Below are 22,738 nucleotides of genomic sequence, written 5' to 3'. Positions count from 1 at the left end.
TAGAGTATTAAAGACACGTGCACACAAATTTGATAATGGAAGTAAACAGAAAAGTTGTTTAAAATGACATGCTCTATCTGAATCATAAAAGTTTAATTTTGACTTTACTGTCGCTTTAATTTATTATTGATACAGGGTCTGATTTTCAAAGTTTGGAGAAAAATACAAATGTACAATATCAGAATAATATTAGAAAACAAACTGTAACAAATTGATTTGACTGGTGCCAGTAGAACACTTTTCAGTTTTCTGTAGCAATCAGTATATGGAGCAAAGACGACTTACAACTAAAATCTAATACCTAACATGATTTCTCTTTCATTAAACCTGTACTGTAAAGGAATAATATTTTTCACTAACACCCTTAAATTCATATTAAAGACATATTTCATATTTTTGAAAGCATATATACACAATTAAGCACTGCATTGCAATCTATATACAAAAGGCATTCGCTCGCACACAAACACCGCACACAAGCAGGTTAACATGTACATGTCAAGTTGAAAGTAAATTGCGCGCAAGCAAATAGCGACATGCGCTATCTTTAGGACTTTGCGACTGCTTTAACTTAAATCTTGAAGTAATCTTGAATAGGCCTGTAATTTCTGTATTCTAGTGTTTTTGTAAAGGTTTAAAGAGTTTTAATTTAGTGTATTTGGACTTTGGAGAAGTGCAAAAACAGGTGGAGATGAAAAATTATTTTTGTTGAAAACAGAAAGGTTGTATAAATGTATATAGTACCAAACAAAGAAGTTTCCTGATCTGTTAATCTAGTACAGATTACTGAGATGATAATTAAAAGTAACATATTTAAATCATTTTACTCTGTCTAATAAATTGCTATTTTTCTTACCCTGTACATTCTTTTCCCATTTTATTTGAACTGCAGGTGTTTGACTATGATTTTGGTCTGCAAGATGATTTTATGGGCTCAGCATTTCTTGATCTCACAACGTTAGAGTTGCAAAGGTAATTTTTTATTAAATTACTATTCACAATTCTAGGTGTATTTTTAAAACATGGTGTTTGTTCATGGCAATAACTATAAAGCATTCTTCTATTAGCAACTCTTCTACCAGCACTGACAAAGTTGTATTGTATAAAATGTGGCCCACTGTGTTTCTTAACATAAACCCTATCCCATAATAGCAAAAATAGTGATTAAGCAACCATAATAAAAACACTCTGAGGCCAATCTTATTCACCATCCAACTCACTCGCTTTGGCACTATCTTTATGTTAGCGGAGCAGGGTGAGGTTTTGGCATTGCTTAAATATAACTGCCTGCACTTATACTTTCTTGTATCTCTCTTGTCAGAAATACTGGACCTTGTCATAAAGCACTGGACCTTGTTAGTTGCCCTCTCTGTCTTTTTCCATCCGGGTCCAGTGCTTCTGTAAAACCAGAAAGAGCAAAGGAGGATTTTTGAAATCTGATCCGTTACAATGAAAATGAAAGCACAATTTCCAAATTTGAAAAAGAGAGGATCGGTTTCAACCAGATGGCAGGAAAATCAACCATACAATATATGGACAGCAAACCTTCCGAGCACAACATAATGAACACATATCAACATCAAAATTGGCACATCAAATTCAACACACAAAGAGTGTGTGAGAGAGAGTGCATGGGAGACCTGCCCAGTTGGTGAGACGGTACCTGCTAGCCAGCTTGGAGATCATGGGAGGCCTTGCCAGTTGATGAGAGCTGCTTCCCATGCTGGAGATCAAGAGAGATTGGGAGCCCCTGGACTGCAAATAACAGAGAGATTTACTTTTAGGGCTTGAGAGATGTGAAAATAACTGAGATGTATCACTTAATGTGCCAAACTCTCCGTAATCAGTGCAATCTGATAAAAGATGACTTGGAGACACTGTCTTGGGTTAATATGGCAATATTTAGGTTGGCACGCATGTTAAGCTGCACCTTCTCTAAGGTGATGCCAAATTTCCTGATCACCCTACACACTCGCTTCAACAGATTTATTTCCTTTCCATCAACAACTGAGGCCTGGCATATAGTCAAAAGGGAATTCTACCAATGGGGCATCATTCCTGCAAATACTCACTATATGGAGGGAAATGATGCATCCTCTCACATATGTTCCTTATTGGAATAGATACTTGATTTGACCCTGAAAAAAAAATCATAAATGTTTTTCCAATGGCATGATTATGTAAGCTTTAACACTCTCTATGTGCTTAAAAGAGCTGTCATGTTTAAGAAGATGATGAAGGTTCCCTTCCCATACACTGAAAATTGCCTATTTATTGTAATGTTTTTAAATATAGTTATTTATGTTTGGTTAAGGACTGTATCTTTTATGAATCGATACCCTCATGGCTACGTTCACCTGAAATAAAAGTAGATTGGAGATAAGTGGGAGTATCAAGTGTTAATATGTGTTCTCCTAACTGCCTTTTCACAAAGTGCTACTAGGCCATAATAATATGGATTTCATTATAGGGACTTATGTCTTCCTGGGGACTGTTTTCTGGAAGAATCAATCCTCTCATGGCTGTGATCACCTGAAATAAAAGAAAATTGTAGAGAAGTATGAGAATCGAGTGCTAATAAGAGTTCTCCTGATTGCCATCTCACATAGCATTACTAGACATTAACAAAGTAGATTTGATAATATGGACTTTGTGAGCTTTTTTTGGGGACTGTGCCTTGTAAAGATGTTTGTTTCTGTAGAATAGCAATCTAAAATATTTATATAAAGAACATGTAAGTCTGAAATGCTGGAACCTGGAAGACATATGAATGAGGGCAAACATGGCATGGAAAATTCTCATATTTCTTCTAGCAACACTGAAGATTTTAAGATTTCCTTGCGATTTCCGTAGGTACTCACAAGTTTGGGTGACTCTGATGTACTTGAATCTGAAAGCCATAAGAAAGAGGACAAACAATTATTAGTATGAAATATTGGCATATAAACTTACTTTAGTGCTGTGAGAAATATTTGTGTATTGCTTTGTGTGCATGGGTGGCATGTGTGTTTTATTTATGTGTCTAAAATGTTATATGTTGTCTTTATAATTAACACAGTTTTTTAACTCACCAGGTCTCCTGAGGGGGAATGGATCATCAGTATCTATGCTGTGTCTTATTCCTGTCTCATTACTTTTTGCTGTGTCTCCTTCTAGTCATTGAATTCAATGTTCAAAGTCCGGCCCCCGGCATTTATTTGGAGTGTTTATGGATCATGTCAATTTTTTTCTTGACTACATCATCTCAGCCTAAAGCCGCATAAGATGAGGGAAAAACTCAACACAATTTCAACATCACTCTTCATAAACCTCAGTAGATCCTTATGACACAAGTACCACTAGTTGGTTTCATTAATGAATTGAACGGTCTCCTTACTTCCCTTTGCTTAAAAATTATTGAAACGACTGGTCTACAATCGGCTAACTCAATTTCTCACAACTAACTCTTTACTTGGTCCACTACAATCTGGTTTCTGCCCTAAACACTCAACAGAAACTGCTCTTACTGCTCTTACTAAAGTAACAAATGACCTGTTATCAGCTAAAGCAAAAGGCCACTACTCCTTATTAATTCTTCTTGACCTATCCACTGATTTTGACGCAGTCGACCATCCTCTCCTCCTAAGATTTGGCATCTGAGACACAGACCTCTCCTGGTTTGCCTCATATCTCTCAAACCGCTCATTTTTAGTTTCCTTTAACAACATATCTTGCGATCCTATGCCTCTCTCAGTTAGAGTACCGCAAGGCTCTGTCTTGGGTCCCTTGCTTATCTCTTTCTATACATCCTCTCTTGGAAAACGTATAGCCTCCTTTGGATTCCAGTACCACTTAAATGCTAATGATGCCCAAATCTATCTTTCCTCTCCTGATATCTCTCCCTCTTTACTCAACCAGATTTCCAACTGCCTCTCTGCAATTTACTCTTGGATGTCTTCACACTACCTCCAACTCAATCTGTCCAAAACTGAGCTGCTTCTTATTCCCCCCTCTTTGAGACATCCAACACCTGACATTTTTCTGATAGTTGGAGATTCTAGTCTCAACACCTCACCCCAGGTTCGCTGTCTTGGGGTCACACTAGACTCAAAGCTCACATTCAACCCACATATACAAGCGCTTACCAAATCCTGCCGAACATTTCCAGAATTTGTTCCTTCCTTACTCAAAAAAACAAAAATACTTATTCGCTCATTTTGTCACACATTGATTACTGCAACCTACTCCTAAATGGCCTTCCAAAACACTGCCTCTCCTCCCTCCAATCTATTATGAATGCTTCAGCTAGACTCATCCACCTATGCGTATGCCCTTGCCTCAACGGACTAAATCCTCCTCGATGACCTCAACTTCCATCTTGATAACCACAATGATCACAACACCTCCACCCTCCTGGAAAACCTCGGAACCATCGGACTGAAGCAACTCTTAAACTACCCAACCTACGCAGCCAGCCACACCCTCGACCCAATCTTCTCCTCAGGCAACCACATCTCAGTCAATAACATCACCAAACTCCTCTGGACTGACCACAACTGCATACAGTTCTCCTTCAACAAACCCATCAGTCACCTTTCGACAGTACCACCCACCCCGAAGAAACTGGAACAACATCACCCAAGACCAACTAAACCGCACCCTAAACAAATCCTCCCCACCTACTTCCACAGACGCCAACTCCTCCACCCGCAACCTCCACCTCTGGATTACAGACTGCTCCAACACCCTCGTCCCCCTCAAAAAAACGTCCAGCCACCAAACCACCAACAAGGCCAGCTGGTTTACTCCGTCCCTTCAAAACTCCAAACGCCACTGCAGACGATTGGAAAGAGCCTAGAGATCCAGCAAGGCCCTTCTGGAAAAAGCTGCCTTTAAGGAAGCAATCACCACCCACCACCACCTCATAAAAACCACCAAAAAAACAGCCATCCAATACAGAATCTACTCTAACGCACACAACAGCAAGCAGTTGTTTTCAGTCATCAAGGAATTCTCTAAACCCAACAGCGACACCACCAACATCCCACCCTCCCAGGACCTCTGCAATACCCTTGGTGCACACTTCCACCACAAGATCCCCGACATCTATGACAGTTTCACACATCATAACTCAACCTGCACCACCCACTCCCCTACACCCAACGACACCCCTCCCAAATTTGCCCCCCCACACCACACACGGACTATCTGGAGCCCCCTCACCACAGAGGACACCCTCAGAATCATGAAATCCATCTACTCCGGTGCACCCTCGGACCCATGCCCCCATCACATATTCAACAAAGCAACACCATCTCTCCTGAACTCTGCCGCACCATCAACTGCTCCATCGAAACAGGCACCTTCCCAGATCTCTGGAAGCACACAGAACTGAAACCCCTGCTGTAGAAACCCTCAGCAGACCCCACAGACCCGAATAACTACTGCCCCATCTCTTTACTCTCCTTTCCGTGCCAAAGTCATAGAGAAGTCCATCAATTCGCAACTTATTAACCACATTGAGGTCAACCACACCGTGGACCACTCACAATCTGGCTTCAGAAGCAACTGCAGCACTGAGACCGCCCTCCTCACCACCACAGACGACATCCGCGCCATGCTTGACCAAGGATAAACTACCGCCCTCATCCTCCTAGACCTCTCAGCAGCCTTTGACACTGTCGACCACAACACTCTGCGCAGCCACCTACACGATGCCAGCATACGCAGCAAAGCCCTGGAATGGATCACCTCCTTCCTCACGAGCAGGACCCAGAAAGTCAGACTCCCTCCCTTCTCCTCCAAACCCACACCAGTCAACTATGGTGTACCGCAAGGCTCTTCGCTGAGCCCCACCCTCTTCAACATCTACATGGCCCCTCTCGCAGCCATCATCCGACGCCACAACCTCAACATTGTCTCCTACGCCGACGACACCCAGTTAATCATCTCACTCACCCGAGATACCACCACCGCCAAAAAGAATGTTCACAAAGGCCTGACAGCAGTCGCCACCTGGATAAATGACAACCGGCTCAAACTGAACACAGACAAAACCGAAGTCCTCCTCTTTGGACCCAATAAATCTGCAAGGGATGACTCCTGGTGGCCCACAGCCCTCGGTCACCCTCCAACCCCAACCAACCACGCATGAAATCTAGGCTTCATCCTGGACTCATCACTCTCCATGAACCGACAAATCAATGCCATCACCTCAACATGCTTCCACATCCTCTACCTGCTATGAAAAATCTTCAAGTGGATCCCTACCGAAACCAAGAAAACAGTCACCCACGCTCTTGTCAGCACCTCCAACCCCAACCAACCTCAACCAACCACGCATGAAATCTAAGCTTCATCCTGGACGCATCACTCTCCATGAACTGACAAATCAATGTCTTCACCTCAACACGCTTCCACATCCTCCACCTGTTACGAAAAATCTTCAAGTGGATCCCTACCAAAACCAGGAAAACAGTCACCCACGCCCTTGTCAGCAGACGGTTGGACTACGGCAATGAACTCTTCGCCGGCTCCACCATAAAACTCCAAAAGAGACTCCAATGTATCCAGAACGCCTCAGCCAGACTCATCCTCGACATCCCTCTCCAATGCCACATCACCGAACACCTAAGGAACCTTCACTGACTCCCCATGAACAAGAGAATCACCTTCAAGCTCCTTACCCACGCGTTTAAGGCCCTACACAACATTGGACCCGAATACATCAACCACCGCGTAAATTTCTACACCCCCGTTAGACAACTAAGATCGGCCGACCAAGCACTCGCAGTCATCCCCCGCATCAGCAAATCCACAGCGGGCCGAAGATCCTTCTCCCACATAGCAGCAACGACATGGAACACCCTCCCGCTGCACCTCAGACAATCCACTTCCCTTACAAAGTTCAGAAAGAACCTCAAAACCTGGTTCTTTGATTGAACGCCCATCCCCTCACCCCCTCCTCCTATCTGCTTTCCCTTAGCGCCTTGAGACCCTCACAAGTGATTAGTTTGCGCTCTATAAGTACCCAATAGATAGATAGATAGTCGCCAATCTACATCAGCGACTCTGCTCTGCTAGTCTCTACACTAGCTCCCCATACACTCCAGAATACAGTTTAAAGTATTAACCCTAACTTACAAAGCACTAAACAGTCTAACTCCCAACTATATTTCCTCTCTTATCGTGAAATATTCCCTATCCCGTTCTCTTCGATCAACCTCTGACCTATGTCTCTCCACTCCTGTTATCTCTACATCCCACTCCCGCCTCGTGCTGCTCCTGCCCTCTGGAACTCTCTACTCTCTACCCCGCTCCATAAGACTGTCTCCAACCTTGTATAGCTTCAAACTACTGCAACTACAACTGATGTAACAAGCTACCCCAACCTTATGTCTCTGCACCCTAAACCTGTAGACTGTGAGCTCTCCGGGACAGGGCCCTCTTCCTCTTGTACCAGATTTGTTTAGTTTTATGTTTTGTATTTTTATCAAAAATGTTGTCATTGTATACCCCTATCATTGTACCCAGTGCTACGAAATTTGGCGGCGCTATACAAATAAATGATAATAATAATAATTAATGTAGGTGAACGATTGTAGCAACTGTAATAACTTTTAACAAGATTTATTCATTTGTAAGGTCTCTAATCACAAATCATCTAAATCCAAACGACTGCTATCATTCTGTTTAACCAATAAATGTGTCAATGTCCAATGATCTACATCTTCTATGTGCACATCCAAAGAACAAAAACACTTACATCATTGAACATAGTCTATCATATCCTTTAAACGCTTGTATTTCCACTTGCGTTATGGCTTCACCACTGCCTCCCCGAGCCTAGATGCTATGCTTCTTTTACAGTACAGTATGGTTTTATACATCTGATTGAGATTAAATTGTATCATTGATTCAAATATATCTAAAATTTGCTGCTTATAAATATAAAGTTTCAAACATCCCCATTAATCCTCATCACCCTCATTATCAGTTGTGTTCTTTCTACTAATGCTCACTGACTAATAGTTACTGTTGGGTATTTCCCGGTAATTCTCACTGATAGATACACATAGCTGTTTACGTCTTACGTCAGCATATTGACATGGAATGGAACGTCTTGTCTTGTAAATGCACACTAGGAAATGTTGATATATTATGCTGTTTTAAAGGTGCTTAGCAAATTATCACCTGAACTTAAAGGGACAGTCTACCATAGAATTGTTATTGTTTTAAAAGATAGATAATCCCTTTATTACCCATTCCCCATGTTTGCATAACCAACACAGTTATATTAATAAACTTTTTACCTGTGATTACCTTGTATCTAGGAACCTTCTTCCAGCCCCCTGATCACATGACTGTGACTGTTTATTATCTATTGTCTTAAATTTAGCATTGTTTTGTGCTGAATCTTAAATAACCCCCTGTGCCTGAACACAGTGTTATCTATAGGGCCCATGTGTACTTTCTGTCTCTTTGTGTTGAAAAGAGATTTAAAAAGCCTGTGATAAGAGGCAGCCCTCAAAGGCTTAGAAATTAGCATATGAGCCTACCTAGGTTTACTTTAAACTAAGAATACCAAGAGAAAAAAAGCAAATTTGATAATAAAAGTAAATTGGAAAGTTGATTAAAATTAAAAGTCCTATCTGAATAATGAAAGTTTAATTTGTACTAGACTGTCCATTTAAATGTCCTCATGCTCTCATTATAATATGCTTAGATCGATAAGACAACCTACCCCCATCACATCCCAGGCCCATTTGTAATATAAACATAAGAATGGAATTGAAGTCAGTTTTATTTAAAATATTCTTATCTTCATAAACATATTTAGGAAAGCTTTCTGTAAGTCACTTAGAAGTGCATCTAATTCTTTTTTAGTTTTGAATAAAACGTATGTGTTATAAAATATACTAATCCCTAATAAATATTGTGGAGAGAACTCTCTCTCTGAGCTTTAACATGAAGCGAACATTAAATTGTGTATATTTATGTGTTTTACATTATGAATTTCTTATGTGAAATAAAGTGCTGCCAGAGATCCGGCTATAAGTTTAAACTTTATTATTTCAACATATTAAATATAAAATATAAACAGGGCACATGTCACTACAATCCATCAAACAACTGACTTGTTTCATTCATCATAGTTGATTAAAGTTTATTAAAATCTAAACATTTTTTTCTGTTTGCAGTTCAAGAGACATAGCACTGAAATTAAAGGATCCTCAACATCCTGACCATATACTGGGAACAATATTTCTGTCAGTTTGTATTTCTCCAAAAGACAATGTCTATGTGGATTCAGTAAGTAAATTATAGTTTTTGTACAGGTCCGTCCAAATGACAAACGACTTTATTCAATCTTCATGTGGGTTTAAAGTCATATTGTGTTCTAAAAAAATATATTATTGTGTTTTAAAAAAATGTTTTTTTCTTGTTAAAAATATGTTTTCCAAGACAAAAAGATAAGTGGTATTAGAAATAAAAGTAAATTCATGTGTATTAACACTCATAGGCTAATAGGAACAAGTCACACAGCTCTTTTTGGTGAAAGATACCTGCAATTAAATGCCAGATATAAAATAGTACATTCAAGTATGTTTTCACAAATATGTAATACAGTTTTTTAAAACATATTTTAAATAAAAAAGGAATAATTTGGCTTTCAATATTACTTTAAGGCAGATTTGATTTTTTATGCAAAAAAAACAATATCCTGAAAGGGGATAATGCAAAAATCAGTTAGTAGTGGGCTTTGTTTATGCCCATGTCTTGTAAGATTGTAGTACATTTGTAGTAATAATACTTGTCAAGATGCAGCTCGGAACTTGTACAATAAATGTACTTGATGGCAAGAAAGAAAAACTAAATCTGAGACATATTTTTATTATTAAAGGGACATTGGATCCCACTTTAAAGGATGCAGGATAAGGCAATGATCCTGTCTACCCTCTTTCCCAGCCAGCAAAGCAGCAAATGCTTTTGCAGCCTCACAAACTAATCACAAGAGGGCGGGGATTGCCCGTTGCCCGGGACAGATCTTATAAATAAATGCCGCTTCCTCAATTGTGGTTACAGGCTCATATGAGCAAGTGTCTGCAGCTACATAAATGTAGCCCGTTAAACTGGGTGAACATCTATCATGCATAGGAAGGAGCACTATTTAAACATGTTTAAATATTTTTGCATGAAAAGGGTAAAGCTGTGTTCTCTTTTGAAGAAAAATAAAAGCAGGGAGTATATGCCTTATACAACTGGTTGGTGCAATAGAAACTTACTGCTAACAACATTTCCACAGCTATATTAGTGGATATTCTAAACAAGCACACAAACAACATCTTTTTGAGCAGATGAACATCCCTTTAAAAAACAGGTGCATAGTCTAATTAGTTAATATTTTAACCTAGCCAATTCATTGGTTCTGATATAAACTCATAAAGATGTTTGTTTCTGATTAATGACAAACTATTAATATGAACTAATAAACAACCCAGTAAAAGCAGAAACAAAAAAAACATTCATCTCTTTACAAGTTTTCTTATTGCATAGATGTAATAGCTTAAGAGATTTGAGGGGCAAAACATTTCTGTATTAAATGTTTTGAAAAACAAAAAAGGGACAAAAGCTCAAATTCTGAGTATTACAATTTCTCTTTAGTTATTTAACCCAGATTGCCATAACTGATTTTTCCTGAGCCTGTCAGAGCTACACACTTGTTTTTTTCAGTGCTGTGCAGTTTTGATTGAAAGCTAGATACACAATATGATTACCCCATCTAATGTAAATTATAATGCACATATCAATGCAAATCTCCTGAGAGTACTCATTACTGATGCATTTATTTTATGTCACACTACCAGACAGATTATACAGCTACTAATCATAAACCTCCCTCAATTTCAGATAATTCATTACAATAGATACCTTCACTAAAATGGTAGAGGAATAACTGCTATATTATCTATTATTGTTTTCTATGAAACTTTGAAAGTTTGACCAGTTCTCTATGAAATATTTTAGCTGAACTTTAAAAATGGAATACCATCTATCTATGTCACCTTGTACTTATAAAGGTTTGCAGTTTTTAATTTTAACACTCACACAGAAAAATAATATATATATATATATATATATATATATATATATATATATATATATATATATATATATATATTCACTGTGATAGAGAGGACACTCTCCCTCTTAAAGGGACACTGAACCCAAATTTTTTCTTTCGTGATTCAGATCAGATCAGAGCATGCAATTTTAAACAACTTTCTAATTTACTCCTATTATCAATTTTTCTTCGTTATCTTGCTTTCTTTATTGGAAAAATAAGACATCTAAGCTATTTTTTGGTTCAGAACCATGAAAAGCACTTGTTTATTGGTAGGTGAATTTAACCTCCAATCAGCAAGAACAACACAGTGTGTTCACCAAAAATGGGCCGGCATTCTTGCATTTCAAATAAAGATACCAAGAGAATGAGACAAATTTGATAATAGGAGTAAATTAGAAAATTGCTTAAAATTGCATACTGTATCTGAATCATGATAGAAATTAGGTTCAGTATCCCTTTAATATGCCAGCCTTGTATTTAATTATATCCAAAACCCACAAGTATAAAGCAATATACTACTATGAGAAGGGCACTCTCAGGTATTAAAATAAGCAATCTTTAAGGCAGAAACGTTTTTTGGGGTTGCATTAAAGAATGCTTTTTATTTTTTTGAGTGCACCCTGGAAGCTGTGTGCATTCAAATTTTGTCAGCCGCTCGGCATATTATTATTATTATTATTATAAAGAAGCCAGATGGCGGCAGTGTAATACTTAATATATATATGGAAATCTGCTATTTTTTATGTGAAATCAGTGTTACATTTTCAGTTTGTATCTATTTTTTCCATACGTGTATGGATTCAGGAATATGAGATTAACTAGTTTAATATGCTCTCTCATGTAAATCTGATTCTAGATATTGTCATTGTGCATGTGATGTTAAAGGCAATTATAATTAACTTGCATTTACCAAACCAGTGGTTCATTTTCCAGAATTTAAGGATAGCTGTTTCTGAGCAGTCTGCTCGAGTAGTGGGATATTCAATTACATGCCCATTTCTTGACTTGTGAACTACCCTGTTTAGTAGTACTATCATTTTATAACAGAATATAGAAAGTGGAATGATATTTCAAATTAATATAACTGTCATATAACAGATTAATATAAGCGGATGGATTTTTACCATATAACATACTAATATAACTGAATTTTTACCATATAACATACTAATATAACTGAATTTTACCATATAACATACTAATATAACTGAATTTTTACCATATAACATATTAACATTTTCCACAGCCTTTATCAATATTGAAGTCAACAGAGTCGGTAAGAATCTTGGTGTAGTGTCCATCAATCATAAGACTGTCAAAAACCAAAGCCTTGTACTCTTGTCTGATCATTGCATAGGAGCATGCTCTTGTACTTGGTGTCATTGCATGCTATGTATTCCGCAGCTCAATGCCATCGTTTAGAAAAGTCTGCACCTACTACATTTGTACATTTAGCTTGATGATTAGTATAATTTTATGACTCTATTAAGCACAAACTATTACATATGTTTTCACAATGAAACATCCCTCTATAATTTAAACTCCTCAGTATACATGGTAAATAACCTAATAGTTTCTTTTTTAGATGGATTATGCAGTTTATTTATGCTTTAATATTTCTCAGAATTTAGTTGTATGTGTGGTGTGTTCGTGCGTGTGCGTGTGTATGTGCGTGTGTGTGTAAGTAAGTAAAACAGGTAAGATAAAAGTAGTAAGCAAACGTATACAGAAGTTTGATAAATATGGGCCAGCAGTTGTATATTGCAGTTTTTAAATTGTGCATAATGGTATATTTTATGTTGATTCACTGTGCAAATAACTTTGTGTCCCTCTTATATGCTGTAGAAGATTGCATCAAATATAATTCTACTAGTAGTCACAGAGAAATAGTGGCATACTGTAGTACAATCATGTCTTATCCCAGCTCTACTATACCAAGGGCCCAGTGATTTGCTAATGCAGACATGTGTCACAATATACTCCCACAGCAATCTTTTCATGACCTACAAATTATGGAGAGATTTGTTTTGTATAAAGAGGAAACAGAGCAACAAAAAAAGAATGAATATTTGGTCTGATTTTTTTTGCATTCATTTTTAAATATTATGTATGGTTTTTTTTACGTTATCTTTGATGTATATGCAAAACTTTTTTCAATCACTGGTCTTCAATTTAACCCATTTTTATAATATCATAGACATCTTGTATACCAGTTTAGGTGGGGGTTTTTTGTTTGTTTTTTATTTGGGGGGAAGGGGGGCTTCATTTTTAAGATGTTTCAATTAACAAAATTGGTAAAACAACATATACCATATGACCAAGCTAATGATACATCTAGATAAACAAGAAAATAAACGGTTTCACAGGCTTATTGAAGGGAGTTTTAAGAGACCTTAATGGAAGTAAAACAAATGAAAGTAAAAGTAAAATAGAATGGCTAAATGGTTAAATCAGGATACCTAATTATTTGAATGTAGTTTTTTCACGTAACCAGTTATAACAATTGTTGAAATATAAACAATAAATTATTTCATATCATTTAGAATAGTTTTAAAATTCTTTTTTTAAAATACAATCATAAATAATCGAATGTCCATGTTTATGTTGTATCCATTAATGTTTTTTTTACTTTAAAAGTGCAAAAGAAATGCCCTAATATGTTAGAACATTTAATTATTGCACTATTGATTGCATTTAATTATGACATCAATCACAATCTATATAGAACAGCGTTTTAACTCTTTTTCAGCAGAAAAAGCTATTTTTTCAATTTCAAACAAATACAAAATTGCAATTTTTTGGATGATTTACACTCTTGGACTTTTCTCTCTTTTCCCTATTGAGCAGAAAAGTTCTCAGCTATGACAATACTTTTTTGAGTCACTTTTTAACAGTTTCTTGAGACCAATTTTGGTTATCAAATTCAACACCTCTAGGCACTTGATAAATCCTCATAAGGGCGTTTTGGGCAATTTTAACACAATATTACATTAAAGCTATTTTTAGTCTATTATCTTGCACATATGTTCTACACTCTGAAATGGCCACATAATACATTACATAGTAAGATAGTAACATAGATGAGGTCCATCAAGTTCAACCTATACAAATCTTAATATACTTTCAATAAAAACTCAAATTAAGCTTAAATTAATCCAATTAAAAAGGTGACCCATTTAACACAAGCAATCATATCCCTGAATTATATTTCTAGTCAGAAATGTATCAAAACCATTTGTTGCTGGAGATTAATTGTTGCTTTCTCTAGCCTTAAATTGTGACCGCTTGTCAGAAACAATTTTCTTGGAATAAACAGAGCTTCCACCATCTCTGTATATGGACCTTGAATATATTTATATAAAGTAATTGTGTCACTTCTCAAGCGCCATTTTTTCTAGAAAAAACAGACTGAGCTTGGCTAACCTCTCATATCTTAAATTCTCCATCCCCCATATTAGTTTTGTGGCCCTTCTCTGAAGTCTGCAATGTATTTTTTTGAGATTGGTCCCCAGAACTGCACTCCATACTTAAGGTGAGGTCTTACCAGTGATTTATATAATGACAGAATCATGCTTTTCTCCCTTGCATCAATGCCTCTTTTAATACATGCTAGTATCGTATTAGCCTTAGAAGCTATTGCCTTGCATTGTGCACCCATTCTTAGCTTGTTATCTATAAGTACTCCCAAATCCCATTCTTCCTCTGTTTTTCCAAGTCTAGATACTTAAGGTGAGGTCTTACCAGTGATTTATGTAGTGACAGAATTATGCTTTTCTCCCTTGCATCAATGCCTCTTTTAATACATGCTAGTATCGTATTAACCTTAGAAGCCATTGCCTTGCATTGTGCACCCATCTTTAGCTTGTTATCTATAAGTACTCCCAAATCCCATTCTTCCTCTGTTTTTCCAAGTCTAGTCCCATTTAAATAATAGGTTGCCTGCTTATTTTTACTTCCAAAATGTAGAACCTTGCATTTTCCAGTATTAAATCTTATTTTCCATTTACCTGTCCATTCTTCTAGTTTTTGAAGATCCCCTTGAAAAGCAATTTCATCCTGCACTGACCTAATGACCATACACAACTTTGTATTATCCTCAAAAATAGAGGTGTTGCTATTTACTCCTTGCTCCAAGTCATTCATAAACATATTAAAAAGAACACGGCCCAGTACTGATCCCTTGGGGACTCCGCTAATTACCTTTGTCCAATCTGAGTATGATCTGTCTACTACTACTTGTTGCCCCCTTTCTTTTATCCAGGTACTTATCCAAGAGCTAACATTTTCAGCTATTTCCAGTCCCTAAATTTTGTACATTAATATCTCATGTGGCCATGTATCAAATGACTTTGCTAAATCCAAATAAATCACATCAACTGATTCCCCTTTATCTATATTTTTACTTATTTCTTGTAGATTCTAATTAGATTTGTTTGACATGATCTATTTCTCATAAAAAATGCTGATTTGAACTCATAATCTTGTTTACACAAATATACTCATCTATATAATTCCTTTTGATCCCTTCAAGTATCTTCCCCACTATTGATGTCAGACTAACTGGTCTATAGTTTCCTGAATCAGCCTTGCTTCCCTTTTAAAAACTGGCACCACATCAGCTTTACACCAGTTCTGAGGTACTATGTCTGAGGATAATGAGTCTTGAAAAATTAATAGTAGGTTTGGCTATAACAGTGCTAAGTTCCCGCTAAGTTCCCGCTAAGTTCCCGCAAAATCCTTGAGTGTATTCCATCTGGGCCTGGAGTTTTATTTACCTTAATGTTATCCAGTTTTTTCCTGATATCCTCTAGAGATAACCCAGTTAATGTTATGGGCTTGTATGTTCTAGTTTATTTCAAAGTATCTCCCACTGGTTCCTCTCTTGTGTATACTGAAGAAAAGAACTGGTTTAGTACCTCAGCCTTCCTGTTAATCATGCTACTCTTCACACATTTTAATGTACAAATATTTTTCTTCTTAGATTTATATACTTAAAAAAACTTTTAGGGTTTGACTTAGAATCCTTTGCAATTAATCTTTCGTTTTAATTTTTTGCTAATTTGATTGCTTTTTAACATGCTTTGTTACATACCTTATATATTTGGAATGTTGAGTCTGTACTATTTTCTTTGAATAATTTAAATGCCTTACATTGTTCCTAATTTCTCTTAACACATTTTTATTTGGCCACATTGGCTTGGATTTATTTCTTGTACTTCTATAACCATATGGTATGTGTTGATATGTATATTAATTTAACAAAGTTTTAAATGTTATCCGTTTTCCTCTGTATTTTTATTAGAGAATACTTTGTTCCAATTTATTTTATTTAACGATTTCCTTAAATCATTGCATTTTGCTTTCTTAAAATTAATTGTCTTAGTTAAACCCTTATAACACTGCTTATAGAGAGTGATTTGTAACGTCACCATGTTATGATCACTGTTACCCAAATGTTTGACTTCTATGTTTGTAAAACACTAAATTTAATATAATTTTATACCCAGTTGGCTCCGCTATTAATTGTGACATGAAGTTATTCCCTGAGAACACTTAAAATCTATCTCCCTTAGCTGTGTTACTAGTTTGAATGGCCCAGTTAATGTCGGGGTAGTTAAAATCTCACACAATTACAGCACTGGTATTATTAGCAGCCTTACCTATTTGCAATAATATGGATTTTTCTCCATGTCACCAATGTTGGGGTGGTTTGCAGTATGTTCCTAGTTATACTGTTTTAGGATTTTGTTGCCCACTATTTCTTTCAACCTACAGGGTCCCTACATTATCCCCTGTATCATCATAAATATCTTCCCTTATTGTAGGTTAAGGTCAGATTTAATATACATGCAAATTACTTTCACCCCTTTTATTACTCCTGCCTCTCCTAAATAAAGTATAACCCTCTAAGTTATCCACCCAGTCATGTAAATCATCCCACCAGGTTTCAGTTATACTGATAATATCATAGTCCTCTCCTACAAATAAGAGCTCCATCTCCCCCATTTTACTTGTCATGCTTCTTGCATTTGCTGTCATACATTTAATATTCATGTGCTTTCTGCTGCTACTTAGTACTCTTTACACCAAACTTTCTAATGTGCCATTTTCTCAGTGTACCCTTCTGTCATCCTTTCTTTGAGATATTCTACGTGTGTCAGATACACAGACTGATCTGTCTGTTCTATTATGTATGTTACTGACCCTCTTCCCACTTTGCCTATTCTAAACGTTTATTAACATACCTGCTATAGATTTATTAAAGCTCCATTCATTAGTATTGGGGAGGTCATATACAGGAAACAGGGCACACATTTACATATATATATAGGCACATATACATACTGTATGTATATACTGTATGGTGACTACATAAAGTCCTGATCATCTAAGGCAGGGGTGTCCAAACTTTGCTCTCCAGAGGTTTTGGAACTACATTTCCGATGATGCTCAGCCAGCATTTTATCTAGCTGAGCATCATGGGAAATGTAGTTCCAAAACCTCTGGAGAGCAAAGTTTGGACACCCCTGATCTAAGGAGATCTGTAGGAAAAAGTCACTACAGGACACCAACATCTACAAATAGATATAGACCATTTGTTGACACAACTGCACTATTTCTGCACGCCTCATGGGAATACATGAAATATGAAGGATTGTTTGCTATGGAAGAAATTTGTCCTAAATTAAGACCACCCTGATAACACAATTCTTCATAGTAAAAAACAAAACGTATGACATCTAAATGCAATAAAGTGTAGGACATCTATCAGATTAGCACTTCTGCTAGTACAGAAGGAGAAGATGATGAAAATAATATACATGTTGATTATGACGGAGATTATGGTCACAAGCAAAACATCCATGCAGTGTCAAACAGGCTCAACAAATTAAACTAAAATAAACGGTACTCAAAGATAGCACAAATGGTTGCAAAGCTGGCGTATCACAGTTTCAGTGGTCTAAACAACTGGCAGAAATAGCTCAAATTTGTTTAGATGTCTAGATTATATAACCCTTGGATAATGTTTCCAGCTTGTGGTACACTGAGGGTATTGTAAGATGTTAAACAATGAAGATAAGAGCAAAATAAAATATTAGAAAAATGTTTAGTGCCTAGAAAAAAAAATGTGGAGGAAATCTTGGAATCTAATTGCCAAAGGCACAACTGCTAATTAGTCTTCACAAGTATCAACATATTTTTTGGCATAATAAAAAAAAAAAGAATTAACAATAAAAAAATTGTTGTGGATGTATTAACAACCCCACCCACATAAAATAATATATTGTACAAAACAGGATTTTAAAAGCCATCTTGGAAGATGTTTAATCCTACAGCACAAGATGTCAACTACCTGGAATACCCTTTTGCATGTAATATCAGCAGGTTTAAAGGGACAGTTCACACTTTACCTGCTGGAGTGTATTAAATTGTGTATAAGTATTTCCATTACCCTTATATTGGCATTTGAAATAGTTTATTTAGCCTGTGGTATCCCCACCCATCCTGAAAGTTTTTGGCCTTGAGGCCAAGCTGTGTTAACCCAGCCAGTAGAAGAAATATATACTCCAAGTGGGTTATAGAAGAGATAAGGTAATAAAATGTTAATTTACCATTGTTCTCTCCAAGCATTGGTGATTTGTTTATGGACAGATATAAGATAAAGAAACATGTCTATTTACACAATGTGATAAAATAATGAGATCTGATTATTCCTACAAGCTCAATTCATTTTATTAGGTTGTGGCTTCAAAACACAAAATCAGCTAATTCATATACACAAATAAGCCTTAAAAAGCAAATTCTCATACATTTTATACTCTGCAGCTGGTAAAAAAGTAATTGGAAACACATTAAGGGAAAAACTATTTTACAGTATACTGTCCCTTTAATCATGGTAATTAGTTTATTCTGTTGCTCACTGAACATCTGATTTATTTAGGAATGTTAATCTCATTGGAATTCATACAGAATTGTCTGCATGCTAATGGTGAGGATGGATGAGAATATGATGGAATGAGGACCTAAAATTGCATTTCTGCTCTGGAACAGACATTGTGTTTAACCCCTTTGTGAAAGTTAAACAGTTAGGGCTAGATTACAAGTGAGGAGCAAACGGTTTTAGTACTAGCGTAATCGTGTTTTTGCGAGCCATTTTCTGATATTACAAGTGGAGCGAAATCGCGATTGCGCTAGTGCAATAGCTCTTTATGCTTTATTCCTTTCCGCAACCTCAGAGCTGTGGTTAACTGTTTTCCAAAATTCAAAAGTTGCGCAAAACACTTGAAAAATACATTACAAAGTACAGTTACATTCATATTACTATGCCTAAAAAACATTATTTAAAAAATATTTTAAGGTGTGATCACGGGTGGAAAAAAAAGGCAAGCAAAGGGCTTTAACATTGAGACACATGTCTGCATATGTATTAATGTATGTATATGTGTTTATCTATGTATTTACAGTCATATATACACATATAAAAACATTAATATATATGTACAGACATACTGTATAGACATAAATATAAGTGCATTATAGCCCTTTGCCATTAAGAAGATGAAAACATGATACAACATATTTATGTAATATTCATATTTAATAAAGATTTTAACTATGTATTTACTGTAAAGATTTCACATTTAATAATGCGAATATGCTATGTTGTTTGCTCGATGGGTGTGTTTTTTTCCATTAACTTCTATGGGGAATGCAAAAAGGCGATGGAGTTTGCGTGATCTCGGGTGTTAGATTTTTTTTTCACTTTTTTTTCTCCATTGATCTCTATGGAGGAATACATGCACATGCACATGGAAAATTAAGTTTGTTTTTTCTCACTTTTCAGGTTAACATTAGCGCAAAATTCATTTTTTTGGAAACTTATAATAGGAACGCAACTCACAAGCGCAAAAATGAAAATACTGCATCACTTATAATCTAGCCCTTAGTTGTATGTAAGCAACAGTGCAACAATAAAATGTACTATTATGTCTCTTTAAAAGGACATGAACCCCATTTTTTTTCTTTTCAGATACAGCATCCAATTTTGAACAACTTTAAAATTTACTTTTTTTTAATCTAATTTGCTTTGTTCTCTTGGTATCCTTTCTTGGAAAGCATACCTAGGTAGGCTCAGGAGCAGCAATGCACTACTGGGAGATAGCTGCTTATTGGTGACTGCACATATATGCCATCTTGTTATTAGCTGTGTTCAGCTAGCTCTGCTCCCTCAACAAGGGATACAAAGAGAATGAAGCTCATTTGATTTCATGTCCCTTTAAGTGCTTACATTAATATATATAAGACATATAGCCACAGAAATAATGCTTTGGTGTCAGCCATGTCATAACCTGGTGTGAGTGACCTTCATTATAACATGAGCTGTGAGCTGAATCTGCTGTTACTCAAGGTGGTTACTGCCTGGTGTAGAATGTTTGTTGCAGGCGAGCACATTCACCCTAAGCTTTTACACCAGGTATGGATAGCATTACTAACTGCACTAATACACTTCATGCATTCATATATAATGTGCACTAGCATGTCTTGTAGGAAGCATTGGTGGCATTTACAAGTTTCACAAACAAATGCATTAACACTAACACATGTGCAGGTGGTAACAATTATCTTACATGCACATACAATGCAGTTGCATTAACATGCAGTGTATTAATGTACACACTTTGCACTGTCACTATTAACATGTTATGGCTGAAAGTTACATTAGTTTGTTGAATAACATTTACTAATATAGTTCACTCTGCATTAACGTGTGCACCTAGTACCATCTGTATTTGCATGCACAGCTTGCTCAGCCTGAATTCATGTAAATCAGTGATACATTAGTAGCAGCATGCAGTGTCCTTTATCACGTGTCACAAAATTACTGTGACAGAAAGCATGCAGTGTCGCATGGTTCTAAAAGTCTTGCTTTATTCTAAAAAGTAGATAAGGTCATGTATGACTCAAGCAACATAGAATTACTTCCTCCTTAAATTGTGCCTGAAATATCTCCAGCTGCAATGTTGTATTTACTGTGTTGACTGCAACAATGGTACAGCCCCACAATGTTGCATAGATAATCTAATACCTGCTAAAAAAAATCCCTTTAAACCCATGGTTGCATTTAATTGGAACTTCTGTACGCTAGTCTTAGGGGCATATTTATCAAGCTCCGAATGGAGCAGGTGACAGCAGTTATGAAGCAGCGGTCACAAAGACCGCTGCTCCATAACCGGTCCGCCTGCTCTGAGCAGGTGGATACACATCGCCGGAAATCAACCAGATCGAGTACGATCGGATTGATTGACACCCCCCTGCTGTCGACCTATTGGCTGCGAGTCTGCAGGGGGCGGCGTTGCACCAGCAGCTCTTGTGAGCTGCTGGTGCAATGCTGAATACGGCAAGCGTATTGCTCGCCGTATTCAGCAAGGTCTGTCGGACCTGATCCGCACTGTCGGATCAGGTCCGACAGACCTTGTTAAATAGGGGCCTTATTCTTAACCTTACTGCATTGCGGTCTATCTCAAACACTAATATATCCTTTCCCTAACTCTAACACCAGCTCTAGTACTGGTTCTATAAGGAAATTAAGGGCTGGCGTCATTTCGTTGATAGTTTTGCAGAACACAAGGACTGTTACATATGATGTTCTGTATGCAACATATCAGCCAGTGATATTTCAGCTGCATTACTATGGGAGGATAATATATAGAGTTGGTGTATACACGTATGCTGCTTGCCTAGTCTCTGAAAGTAAACACAAGCCATATACACAGTCATATGTATTGGCCCATAGCATGTTCTTGTCACATGTTCATTGCATGCTTATTAACGTTTGTGCATTAACTATTTTGGCCAGAGGGACTTGACATATGACTAAATAATCTTTGTATTTTGTTAAGGTTGAATTCTTAAAAATAAAAAAATAAAAACAGTACTGAAAGACAGATAACTGTGAGATTTAAGAAGTGTCAGTATTTGAAGAGAAATCTTCATGAAAACTGTTGCCTTTTTGGATTTTTTTTACTTTTTTACTTACTTGTCCAGCTTTAGATATAAGCTATATTCCAGAATACTAAATGGCCATGACAGTCTAAAAATGATCTATCTAATTTATTAGAGAATGTAATTTAAAGACTATCGGCTTGCACTAATGTGTGTTTAACCCTAGTAAAGGGCTTAAACACACAGTAGAAGTACCGCTCAGGACTCACAGAGCACTGCTGGTTCTGAGCGGAAACTGAGTAATATAACAATATTAGTTCAGTTACTATAAGCCTTCCAAATGATAGCTAGAGTTAAATATGTTTCTGAATTATTGAATGGGTGGAATTTATAAAATTCACCTAGACATAACCATATTCCTTCTCAATATTGTTTCAGTATCATTGGCACCCAAAGTGTTAATCTTTATATGTGACATTTTATATTGCCAGAGGCTGGTTAACATCTTAATTTAAAAATAAATAAATAATGATAACTCGTATAACATAGGCAACCTACATTATACACTGAAAGTGTTTTTTCTTTCGTAAAATGATGATGGTTTACAGTCCTCCATAACATATTTCCCGCCACTAGAAGGAGGTCAAGAACCCATACAAGAGCTTTAAAACCCTTGCCATCTCTCTC

General features: G+C 36.7%; 1 protein-coding gene across 1 annotated transcript in view; it reads left to right on the top strand.

Annotated features, from left to right (window-relative positions):
- Positions 1 to 22,738, top strand: part of MCTP1 (multiple C2 and transmembrane domain containing 1) — a 1,142,062-nt gene that overhangs the window by 247,721 nt on the left and 871,603 nt on the right. Inside the window, exons 4-5 of the mRNA XM_053701494.1 lie at positions 893 to 972; positions 9,180 to 9,291. Coding sequence (XP_053557469.1) covers positions 893 to 972; positions 9,180 to 9,291 — 192 coding nt within the window. The remainder of the gene's footprint in view (positions 1 to 892; positions 973 to 9,179; positions 9,292 to 22,738) is intronic.

This window comes from Bombina bombina, chromosome 2, assembly GCF_027579735.1.
Source record: "Bombina bombina isolate aBomBom1 chromosome 2, aBomBom1.pri, whole genome shotgun sequence".
NCBI lineage: Eukaryota > Metazoa > Chordata > Amphibia > Anura > Bombinatoridae > Bombina > Bombina bombina.
This window is presented reverse-complemented; position numbering and strand designations above follow the sequence as displayed.